The 12394-nt window shown below is 40.0% G+C and overlaps 2 protein-coding genes across 4 annotated transcripts in view; one reads left to right on the top strand and one right to left on the bottom strand.

The window, feature by feature from the left end:
• Positions 1-5364, top strand: part of BLTP3A (bridge-like lipid transfer protein family member 3A) — a 57140-nt gene extending 51776 nt beyond the window's left edge. For both annotated transcript variants that reach the window (XM_067753260.1, XM_067753259.1), the window contains exons 20-21: positions 25-131; positions 538-5364. In XM_067753260.1, coding sequence (XP_067609361.1) covers positions 25-131; positions 538-663 — 233 coding nt within the window. In that variant the 3' untranslated portion in view covers positions 664-5364. The remainder of the gene's footprint in view (positions 1-24; positions 132-537) is intronic.
• Positions 5365-5595: 231 nt separating this feature from the next.
• Positions 5596-12205, bottom strand: TAF11 (TATA-box binding protein associated factor 11). Of its 2 annotated transcripts, XM_067753261.1 has the most exons (5): positions 11908-12202; positions 8988-9136; positions 7368-7455; positions 6919-7015; positions 5596-6250 (listed from the first exon to the last, which is right to left on the bottom strand). In XM_067753261.1, exons 1-5 carry the CDS (start codon positions 12076-12078, stop codon positions 6120-6122), a joined length of 636 nt encoding a protein of 211 aa, XP_067609362.1. In that variant the 5' UTR covers positions 12079-12202; the 3' UTR covers positions 5596-6119. The 2 variants fall into 2 exon arrangements, with proteins under 2 accessions (XP_067609362.1, XP_067609363.1); XM_067753262.1 differs by lacking the exon at positions 6919-7015 and having other exon boundaries at positions 11908-12205.
• Between the last annotated feature and the right edge of the window lie 189 nt (positions 12206-12394).

Genomic DNA, 12394 nt, shown 5'->3' with positions numbered 1-12394 from the left:
TTTAGAACCTTTACTTTTTTCCAGCTGCTGCTCAGGACAGACCATCAGCCGAAGTACTTAAAAGTGAGAAGAGGCAGCCCCCAAAAGAACAGGTGTTTCCTGTGCCCACAGGGGAGGCTTTTGGTCCACAGGTGAGGATATAACTGAACAGTACCTTTCCCATAAACCCTTAGGGGCTGTAATCACAGAAGCGGGTAAAACTCAGAGGGCTGAAAAGGTTGCTTGTGCTGGGTACAGCTGGGTGGTCTGGGTTCCTGTCACCTAGCAGCAGCTTCTAGAAATGCTGAACAGAGGATGTAAGTCAGGAGCTGGAGATGAATAGTTGCTGATGACATCTTCCACCTGTTGCTGTCCCTGCAACTGATGAACTCTGAAGAGGGGTTTAGGCTCTTAGGAAATATCTAGTTGGGTTTTCTTGATCATTGACCAAACTTGTGGGTTGTTCTGCTTGAATTCTTACTCCTCGTTCCCTTACTGGATGTTTCTGCAAGGTGTGTTACCTTATTTATTCACTGTGAATTACTAATTGTTCCTCAGGTACAAGAACTGCCTACCCTACAAAAGGAACTTATAGAAACTAAACAAGCATTGGCTCATGCCAACCAGGATAAAGAGAAACTTCTTCAGGAGATTAGGAAATATAACCCCCTCTTTGAGCTCTGACAGCAGTGGCTCAGCCATCTGTGCCAAGGAGAGAGGAGGAGATCACCAGCAATCGCACCACCTGCGACAGGCACCATCCAGGGTTGGACAAGTCAGCTAAGGATGCTCAACTCACTCCTCGTGGTGTCCTTTCTACTAGCAGTTCTGACTTGGATGGAAGACAGGGCAAAGTATTACCACGTTCCAGGAAGTTGGGGGCAGCTTTGTGTGTGGCTCAGGCATCACGTATTTCCTGTATAAAGCCTTTTGGCCCTCTGCACACTAGGTGGAATCTCCTCAACACTGTAGGGTCATTTCACCGTCTGGTTTCATAGCAGAGACATTTGCTTGCTCCACCTGTGTGAACAAGGCAGAGTACCCATCTCCTCAGTTGGTCACCCACAGAGCCATCAAAGATTCTATGTTCCAGAGCTTCCTGTAGTCGACCTGAGAAGTCCTTGGCCTGAGCTTCGGCCACGGTAGTAGAGTGGAACAGGAAATAGCCAGCAAGGTGGGAGCCTGGGGAGGCACAAGAATAAACGAGACATGGATTCTGCCTTGTTTGGAAAGGAAACCAAGCTCATGTCATCTTGGCTCATATTACAATCAGATTTTTCAGGGTTAAGCTTTCTTTCTGTGATGCTTTCATCTCTGTGATGCTGTGGTAGGAAGTAAACAACAGTAGCAGCTCACTTGTATCATCTTTCCCTTCTATAATGCAATTTGTTTGAAATTTAAGAAGAAACTATTCACCCTGAGCTAGGTTGAAGGCATGACATGGTGAGGATCTGTAGGGGAGCTTGGTTCTGCGCCGCTGTTGCTGGCTGTGTCCTGTCTCTCTTCCACAGCTGCACCTCTGCACAGCTGCAGGTTATTTCCTGTCTCCCCGGGGTCCCTGGCGCATCTGCTTTCCCAGCACTATGACTTTCTACCAGCACTCTCATTAGCACTTGGTTGTTTGGGAGCGAAAAATGTGTTTTAAACTGTAACATTAACATCTCAGCCTGTTTCCTCTCACCCCCCTCTATCGCTGTGGCTTTTTAAAATCATGTTAGTTTGACTTAAGTAAAAGACAAAGCAAAACAAAACCCTTCAACCTAGCTAGGTTTTGCCCCTGCCTGATGAAAGAGCTATTTCCCCCTTTCTCTTTACTACCAAATTCTTTACCAACACTCCATCTTCATCCATACTGCTCTGTGATATACTTCAAGCTGTGTTGGACAGAAGTTCATCAGCTAACTCACCTTGAATTGGCAAGATGGCAAAATAGTGATTTAGTAGTGTCACTAAAGTCTTAGTCACACATGACCTACTGAAGGAAAGATAAAATGGTTTCCTTTATGGGAAATCATGCCTGACTTGTATATTCTAGTTTTTTGAGGATAAAAAGAAAAATGTGTTCAAGAAGGAACAAGATCTAATTTGCTCAGACTTTTACAGACTTTTTGTTGTGGTTCGTCACTAAGGTAATCTTAAAAACAACAATTACTATGAGATTATGGGAATGTTCTGTCATGCTTAGGAAACAACGTAGAGACTTAAAAATAAATACCTTTCTAGAGAGAATGTTAACAGGGTAATTTCCCTATGGGTTGATGCTTGGTTTAACCTTATCTAAGAATTTTATAAATAACCTGAAAGTGGGATATTACAGTGCAATCAAATGTCACTGCTTCCAGGCAGTGAAAGATAAATCAGAAGAAATTGAAAAAAAAGAAGTGAAATTGCAGAAGATTCACAGACTGGGCTGTGAATACTCAGGAAAGTGGCAGGTGAGGTTCTGTGTAAGTGTGAAGTAATGCACTTATGGGAGAATCAGCAACCAGCGAGGCAGTGAGCTCTGTTAGAACTCAGGAAAGAAACTTAAGCATTGCTGAGAGGGAGGAGGGGTCAGTGTGCTGCTGTGGCCAAAAGTCCGACTGCGTCATCAGGAAGGGCACGTGGAGCCAACACAGAAAACAGCACCTCATGCAAGGCCATGGTAATGTCTTAAATTATCTGTGCACTTCTAGTGACCTTATTTACAAAGTATATGGTGAAGAGGGTAAAGGTCCAGAGAACAGCAAAAATTATCAGGTGGTGGAGGTACTTCCACATGTGGACACATCTTTAAAATGTTGGCCCCAGTTCTGGAAAGATGAAAGCTGAGGGTAGTGTTAGATCAGATATTCAGTCAAGAGCAGGGACATGTTCTTCAGGTCCCAAAATACTAGCTCTAGGGCCGTACCTATTAGCCTTAGGTAAAAGAAAGCACTTCTCGTAGCAAATCAGAAACTTCTAGAGGTCATTGTTCAAGAAGTGGTGCTGGCAGAAACTGTATGGGTACAGAAGGTTTAAGAGGAATCCTTGCATGATGGTTTTCCAAGAGGAATTATGGAAAACTAGGGCTATTTGGTGATATACAACGGAGAGGGTAACTGCATCCCTCCACAGACTCCCCCTTAAGTGCCTCTTTCAAAGGCAGAACGATGAACAAAAAGAATCACTGCTCCTCTCAAGTATGGCATTTCTAATGTGTTTAAAGGGGGAGGAGGGAGAGCCAGTAGCCAGAAAATAGAATTATTCAACCTTAGGTTCACCTGAATTGGTATAAAATCACATTCTGATTCTCTTCCTTTCCCCTCCTTTTCTACCCACTGTGTCCCTCCATGCAGAGAATTGCTTGGTACACCCTCACTTTAAGCTTGTGCTTGGTGGGAGGCAATAGAAACAAATCTGGCAAGCACTGAGGCTCACCCCTTTAATGAGCAGAGCTCAGTCAGGTTTTCTGGGCTCTCTGGCGCTCCTGTCCATGTGACAAATGGAGCCCTAGAATTTGAATTTCCTTATGTGACAGCTTTGGGCATTGTGTCTTGAAGTTCTTGCCTCAGGAAATGTGGTTGGGGTCAATGTCCCATGGAATTTTAGTAAAAATCATCTTGTATAACTTCATACTCCTATTCATTGGGGGAAGAATGACTTTCATAATGAAGAAATGTGACCTTGTTGGTAGTCCTCAGGATAAATGTAAAGGAAAAAGGCAGAAGGAAAACATAGTAGTATCAGCTCCTTTGGACTGCTTACAATTTCTGCCTTGAAGCTCTAAGACTCTGTGAACAAGAAATAACAATACCTCAAGAAAATGTCTGGAGTGATAGCACCGCTCCCCCTCAAAAGGCTTCAGCCACCGCACATCACCATTTCAGCTGTGAAGCATTTACACCTATGTATCATCTGTGATTGTCTAGAGTTCCTGTTTACACAGATACACTAGAGATGAGCTTTAATGCATATGGACTGGTTTAAATCTCTCTTAGCTGAGCTGCAGGGACGGTTATCCATCTCAAATTCTGTTTTCAACTCACTGGAATAATTAACCTAGTTTATTAGACTTAGGACAGAAGGAGTAGGTTCTATTCTCGTGATGGCTGCTTTTTGCTGTGTATTTAATCTGACCCTCATTTTGCCACAGGCCTCAACCTTCACGTACCCTTTTTCATGGTTCTGAAAGGAATGGTTCCTGTCTATGGAATATACAAGGGATAAGCCACCCCTCACATACCCCATAACATAAATGCTTCCATTTAGCCCATTTACATCAGTTTCCCCACAGGCTAGTTCAGTGGGTAGTAGAAAGAAGAGATAGTTTGAACATAGTGATATGGGAAGTTTCCATTCCAAACCTTTAAACTAAGGGTTTGTGTTTTTTTTCTCTCCCCTAGTTAATACTTGCCTAAACTTGCAAAAACAGTTACAGTAATATCACAAAACTATGGAAACAACATTGCTACACAAGCTAGTAGGATGGTTATTTGAGAACTGCAAGAGCTGTGTCATTGCCTTGTGATTTACCATAGTAATTACTGTTTCAAGAGATTCTGGTGTGATGTCCTATCCTTTCAGGGACTATGGCCTTCCCCAGGATCTTCCCCCACCTTCTGCTAGAATAGGAATATTCCCACTCACCTCTGGGTAGGTATGGATAGTAGCTGTTGTTGAATGGGGATTATTTTCTCCCTCTCTTACAACAGATACAAGGGGAAACACTCTCAGATAACCTTAAACTGTGAGGCTTTGCTAAGTGGCTAGACTTGGGATGTGAACTTCCTTCTTTATTATATGTAAATTTCAGCCATATCCAGTATCTCAAATTGCAATAGGTATAGTTCTTATAACCACTTAAAAAGCCCCCTCTGAGAGTTAAGAGATCTGTTTTTGTTTCTCCCTTCAATATATTAGTTTTTGGTCAAGATTTAGCCTGAGTCTTACAGCATTTCTTTGTGGAATACACTACTGAAGTGTCTTCTCCATTGGCTAACTACACGTTTAAAGCCATGAGTTTTAACGTAAGATACTAAAATCCATATTTGCCCAACTTTGTGTGTCCAAGCTGTTTCCCCCACTCAGGGTGCTAAACAGAATTGGAATCTTTACTAAGACATGCTCAGGAAAGCTTCAAAAGAGAACAGCTTCAAAACCCCTCTCCTTATGACACCAAATGATTGAGAGGAAAGAATTCTTGGAGATTGCCAATTATATTACAGTAGCCTTATTACTGCTAATCACTGTCAATAAAAGGTCACTCCATTCCCCTCTACGTGAGGAAAACAATGAGAATGTATCCAATGAACTGGAATATTGGTCAGTATTGGGAAATATTAATGTTGCAGTACCTAATCAAACCTTGAGTGTACTGGTTCTGTGAACCACTTGAAAAAAGCAAATTAAACTTATTAAACAGTATTGGTTCTGGTATATCTGTTTATAGCAATTGAAACATACGGGTTTTTACATTGTTTTTAAGTACTTTAAGTACTCTTTTATGAGATAAAATTTTATTGGTTCTGGTAGGAAATGGGGAGGGCTCAAATTTTCACAAAAAAGCCAAGACCAGTTTTATTCTGACACCAAAAAAGAATGATGAACTTCTCCCCACCATTCCAACCTGCTAGACAGAAAATGAATGCAAACATGGCAAGTTGGAAAACAGTTTAATGATCACTCACCAAAATGTTTACAAGGACAGACTATTCCACTACTCCTGCTGTCACCGTGTCCTTCATGGTAGAGTATCACAAGTCAAAAGTTTCTGATTGTTTCATTTACTTAAAACCAAATGTAAGAAACAACCTAAGTCATTGCAACTTCAGGCTTCAATGTGAAACCGTCAAACCGTCTTGGAAGGGTTTTCTTTCTGAAAGCAGCATTCCTGTCCAGAAGATGCTTAAGGTTCATCAACCTTTCTTCTTCCAACTATCCAGTAATAGTTAAATGCCTCAGAATGCCCTCAGAGGTCCCAATATTTAGTCAAGGCAAGTATGAAACAGGCTGCATGCCTTCAAGGTATAATGAATATGAGAGTTTTGAGGAAGAGATTAAAGCATCATGGAATCCTTCGAGGACTGAGATACTAAAGCACCAGTGCAGACAGTCTCATGCAATAGAAAGTCTGGAATGAGTACTTCTTCCTTCAGTACCAGGCCCTTCTAGACTGTGGTTTAGAAGAAGATGATTTTTTTGTGCTTCGAGTTGGGAATTTGCCCCTTCGACTTCAGCCTCCGAACAGCCTCCCTCATATGTTTGGGTTGTAGCGGTGGCATTTCTCCCCACTTCTCACACACATCCAGTGCTAAACAGAGGGCAAGGAGAGAGTTTCATTATCACACAAGAGCTTATGTATTACAATCCTTTTGAGTCCTGTAATTCTCATTAACTCTCTTAAGCTTGCTAAAGAAATAAACCAACACATTTTCCCTTCTTAAGAGAACGCTATAAAATGTATCATGTTAGCTTTAGTATATCCCACATCAGGTATTATCATAGGCAACAGTTTAAAACATATCTTCTCCTTAAAAGAATAGGTATTTCACCAGCTAGAAATTAGCAATGGGCAGCAGCCAGGTTCTTTACTTGATGGACAGGGGGCAGTTCCCAGGGATCATAACATCAGGGACAACTACTCACCATACCACACTGGTCAGCCCCAGTGACTGCTTTTTTTTGTACCTTTACTTTTGGCAGCAGAAATGAGCAAAATCCATTGGAGGAAAATACAGAGTCTGCTTCTGTCACCCTGGGCTGAGGACAGGAATCAGGAGGGCAGATTTCCTAGGTGTTTCCAGGCCTTCCAGTATTGAAATTTTCAAGGAATAATGTTCATGCTCTCCTGAATGCAAGGCTCCCTTTAGAGTGTAAATGGAAACCACCACTGGTGCCTTAATAAGTCCCTCACTATAGATATTCTTGGAAATAAGACCACCACAGGCTCAATCCAGTATTTAGACCAACACCACTCACCTTCTTCTACCACCTCCCCGACGAAAACTTTGGAAATACCAGACATAGCAATAACAACATTCTGAGACACAGAGGTACCAGTGATGGACTGGATCAGCTTGAAAGAAGGACAAAAGACTGTGATTAAGGTAGTCAAGGACTGGCTTTGGAACATAGTACCCATAAGAGCTCTGCACTGAAAGAGTTCACTAAAGGCTGGATCTGAAATTGACACCAGTAAAACAAAAGGATTCAGGTGTATAATGGCCTATTCTATTTGTTGAGACCCTATCCCTAGAATACAAAATTACAACTGGTCAGATTACTGAGGGGCATGCTATTTTTATTTTCCTGCCTAAATGTTCCACCAACTTGCCTAACACCTCACTTCAAAATGCCAATGGATACAGCTCTTGAGTCTCATTCAGTTCTCATAGCTCATGGAAATGAGTGTGGTAGTCCATCCTTACCCTTTTAATGGCTGCCTTAGGGAAAGCTGACCGGCGATACATTTCATAACGGTTCAGCTGCTCCTCAGAAAAAGAAGAAACCAGGATTCTAGACAAAGATTCAGGTAATTAAGTTCACTTATAAGAATGAATACTTAAGATGTATATTATTATGTCAATAAAAGCAAGTCTCAGATATTTAAAAAATAAATTTTTCAAGGGATCAATAGTATTAGGCTTAGTGTTTATGAGGAATGAAGAGAAAGCATCTCTACTCTTACGGAACTTGACAATAAGTGAAATACGAGTTCCTTTCTTACTTCACTAAGAACAAAAACAACAACGTTGGGTCATTGAATCACACTATACAGGTTATGTTTTCAGCATTAGGCTCTCCCTCCCCATAAGGCTACGCTTCACATTAAAGATAAAAATTTAATATGTAAATTTATATTCAAACCAGTAGTTTCCAACATTAACAGATTAAGGGGAAATTTTATAAAATATATGGAAAAGGGTTAATAATCTTAATATATAGTTAAATTTTCAAATAAATTAAAAGATGGCCATACCAATTTTAGAAAATGAGCAAAGGAAGTGAATAGGAAATTTATAAAATATACCAATGGCCAATATATAGAGAGGAAAAAAATTAAGCTTCAGTATTAACTAAAGAAATTAAAATGATGAACTAAAGAAAGATTAACATTTTTCATAAAACAGATAAAGAAGTATTAAAAAGCATGGTATTAGTGAGGATGGGAGGACACAAACTCATACATGCTGGTAGACTGTGAGGTGGAACAATCTTTTTGGAGAATCTGGAAATACAAATGAAAAACCTTTGAAAATGTTCATACTGTTTAAACTACCAATTGCCTTCTAGGAGTTTATTTTAGGAAGTAAATGGACAAGTATGCAAAGATGTGCTCAAAGATGTTGATCATAATGTTGTCAAAAGAGAAAAAAAAAAACCAGAACTACAGAAATAGATTACATCATAGTTCATCCACATAATGGAATACAATGCAGCCATTAAAAATGATGATTTATGGGCATATTTACTGACATGAAAATATTTAGCTATATACTGACATATCAAACATTAAAGAATATATCTGAAAAGGTATATACCCAAATATATACCCTGGGTAAACTCTGGGTGGTGGAATTATAAGTAATTATTTTTTCTATTTTTCTGTATTTTCTGAATTATTTGTAATGAACCCATACCATTTTTACTATCAGAAAACATAATGAATCTATTTCCATTTTGAAGAAAATTATGACCTAGATGTATAATTAATGACATGGAAAACATTTACCATATATAATGTGGAAAACAGGTTACAAACAGTCTTTAACATCTTTGAAATTTTTAATTTAATTTATAGATTTATATGTGTAAAGAAAATATCTTGGTGAATATACATCAAAATATTAACAGTGTTTATTTTGGTGGTATGGTGATATTTTTCTTTTTACTTATATTTTCTATACCATAACATAATAAAATATTAAGTGCTTTATTTTCTTTTGAGTTTAAAAAAGAAAAAAAAAATTTAAGGACAAGAAAAATGTATTAACTTTGTGTGGTCAGGTTAGAGCCTTGAAAGGGGAAAGATCAGAAAAGTGACTTACTGCATCTTTTGAATCTCATCTTCATCCACTTTCTGCTTCTTCTCTTTCTTTTCTTTGGTATCTATTTTCAGTTTTTTGGCTGCAGGAGTAAGTAATGATGAGTCTTCCCTTTCAACTGCTGTTAAATCTGAGATATCCTGACTCTTGAGCTAAGAAGACAAAAGAAACCCTTTATACATTTGGTCTACTTCCCAGACTTGGGTAAGGTAAGAAGACATCATTTCTCATTACAACACAACAAATCCACTTATTTTTGTAGTTTTTGGTTCCAGGCATTGGCTGTACCATCAAATATAAGCTACCCTGTCTCTCCTAAAGGAGTTTTCAGCCCAGCTGTGGAAAGAAAACCTACTAAATAGTCCAGTTTTCCAGGTTAGCTATGATCCTAGTTCCAGTTATCTGTTTACAAGGGCAATGTAGTGCCAAGGATCATGAAAACCACTCTCCCCCTGATCCTCTTCTTCTGACCTCATTCTTTAGAGGGGATGTCATAAAAGTCCTCTCCACCCAGCCAGCTCTTCTTCGTCTAAATCTATAGATCTCTTTACTGATGATGATTCCATGTGGAAAGAATATTAAAAAGGAGGCACCTTCTCATCAAAGCAGTGTTTTTTTGAATTTGGGACTTTAAAGTGAGCTTCTCCCACATGTAGGGCTCTTTTCTTCCTATCTTTCAATACCACTGTATCATGCAAATATTTACTTCCCATTACTAGACTGATAACTTTATTTATTCTTTAGTTCTTTTAATTAATTTATTTTTGGCTGCATTGGGTCTTTGTTGCTGTGCGCGTTCTTTCTCTCGTTGCAGCAATTGGGGGCTACTCCTTGTTGCGGTGCACGGGCTTCTCATTGCAGTGGCTTCTCTTCTTGCGGAGCACGGGCTCTAGGCACGCGGGCTTAGTAGTTGTGGCTCGCGGGCTCTAGAGCGCAGGCTCAGTAGCTGTGGCACATGGGCTTAGTTCCTCCGCGGCATGTGGGATCTTTCCGGACCAGGGCTCGAACCCGTGTCCCCTGCATTGGCAGGCGGATTCTTAACCACTGTGCCAACAGGGAAGCCCCTAGACTGACAACTTTTTGAAGATAGGTTTGTCTCTTATTTATCTCTCCTCACATAAATATTTACCATTGTTTTACTCATACTAGATGTTTAATATCTGTTTAATAATGACAAAAAAATCCAAACTTCATCCCCTCCAACAATATAGACTCTAAGGATACAACAAACCTCATTAATGAGATTTAACTTCTGTTTCCTTAAAGAGAAGCTCACATTTAAACTCATACAGGAATATGAGAAGTATGTTGAGAGCGAAGGCAGTAAATCTTTAACAACCTTTTCAACTTCTTCTCTAGTTACTGATATATACAAATTTTCTAACTTCTCTGTGCTTCAATTTTGGTGATTTATATTATCCTTAAAAATGAGCCATTTTTCTTGAAGTTTCAAAATTACTTGTTCTAAACTTGAACATCAAATTTTCTTAAAGCTTAAAGATCTCCATATCAGTGCCTATAGCCCTTTCTTATTTCATAATGTTGTACATTTACATTTCAAATAACCAGGTCTTAATTTTATTGTTTATGTTTTTAAAGCACTAATTCATTAACATCTACTTTCATCCTGATTAATTCCTTGCTCCTACATTCTTCTGGTTTATTTTGTTCTTTTTCTGGTTTCTTGAGCTGGGTGCTTATTTTCAATATCTCTTGTTTGTTAGTAAAAATATGTAAGGTTATGAATTTTTCTTTAAATAAAGTTTTGGTCAAATCCCATTGGATTTGACGTGGCATTCTCTTTGTTAATTTCTTTAATCCAAAAGCTATCTAGAAACTAGTTTAAAATGTCCAGGTGTTAGTTTTTTGGAGGGAGTGGGAGTGGGAGAAATTTTTGTTTTTAATTTCAGGTTCTATTGCACTGTACTAACAGGATATGATCTGTTATGATTTCTACTTTTAAGAATTTATGCTTTTCTTTGTGGTCTGGTATATGATCAATTTAAAAAAGTGTTTCACAAGCATCAGAAATTTTTTTTATCTTCTAGGTGCAAATTTCTGTATGTAGTGAGCTTTTTACTGGACTAAGCTAATTATTACTTAAATCCTTTCTGTCCTTGAGATCTGTTTTTAAAGTTCCTTCTTAAAGTAGTTTTGTCACATTTTTCTTTTTCTAACAGTTCTTAACTTTATATATTTTGATACAACTTTATGCTCTGAAAGTCTGTTTCCATTTAATTCAATGTCTTCACCCATGCTCTCACACTTACATTCAAACAGGAATTATAGCTCTAAGACCCCAAGAATCTACCTTTAGAAATGGAACCTAGAGAACGCTGAGATTCTAGTATCCTGACTGATGCTCAGCGGAGCAACACTGCTGAAACTCTTGGGATGGCACAATTGATAGGTTTGGTGCTATAAAGGCCCTTGGACATTAGCACCCAGGTCACTGGTAGCAGTGAAATGTCCGAAGAGGATAAGAACGTGACTAAATTAGTAACTACCTCAAAGTCTCCCTTTGACGACTCCGCAGCCTATAATGACAAAGTTACACTTAAGCAATATCTAAGAAACCATATTGAGGTGAAAGTGGTACTAGGAATCCTGGGTTCTAGCTTTTGCCCTAAGTTTCAGTGTTGATTGGCATTGACCTCAATTTCCTCACCAGGAAAACCAAGAGGCAATTTGAAATTCCCTTAGAAGTAGCTTTAACGCCTAAGGGCAGGGATTAAAAATACTGACCCAGTGCTTGGGTCTCGGGAACTGAACCGGCTCTGAAGGTTTTGTCTCCTCTCTCCCCCCAACCCCGCGATGGCAGATCTAAAGGGTCACTATCTTAGCTTGGGAGGGACCAACCAAGAAGCCTGTCAAGCAGCCAGTGACACAACTCCTCCGGCCTCATCAACACATCTCTCCCTACCTCGCCTTCTTCAGCCGAGGCCTCTTTCAATTCCCCATCTGCGTCTCCGTCAGTTTCCTCCGGGATTCCGTCCGCGTCAGTAACCCCCGGGCCTCCAGGAGCAGCGGCCGTCTCATCTGACTCCCCTGTCTCTCCACCTTTTTCCGTGGGCGACTCGCAGGAATCATCCATGGCGGCGAGAAGAAAGATGGGAGAGGAGATCGCGATGCTGTCAGACTCAGGACCTCGGGACTCCGCGCAGCACCGCAGCCCAGGAGCTTACTTCCTGTCGTCGCGCTGCTATGACATCACCCATACCGCTCCTCAGCGGGGTCATTTAGAGGCGCGCCTAGAGGACTTCACGGCTCCGATTTACTTCTGATTTGGTGGCGGTGGGGAGAGGGAAAATTGAGGGCACGGAAATCAGTTTGTGGATTTTCCACCTTGGGAAACCAGCATTTGTAAAGGAGAGCTTTGTTGTTTACTGAAGGGCTTCTTTTTCCTTTCC

The sequence above is a fragment of the Pseudorca crassidens genome, chromosome 10, assembly GCF_039906515.1.
Source record: "Pseudorca crassidens isolate mPseCra1 chromosome 10, mPseCra1.hap1, whole genome shotgun sequence".
Classification (NCBI taxonomy): Eukaryota; Metazoa; Chordata; class Mammalia; order Artiodactyla; family Delphinidae; genus Pseudorca; species Pseudorca crassidens.
This window is presented reverse-complemented; position numbering and strand designations above follow the sequence as displayed.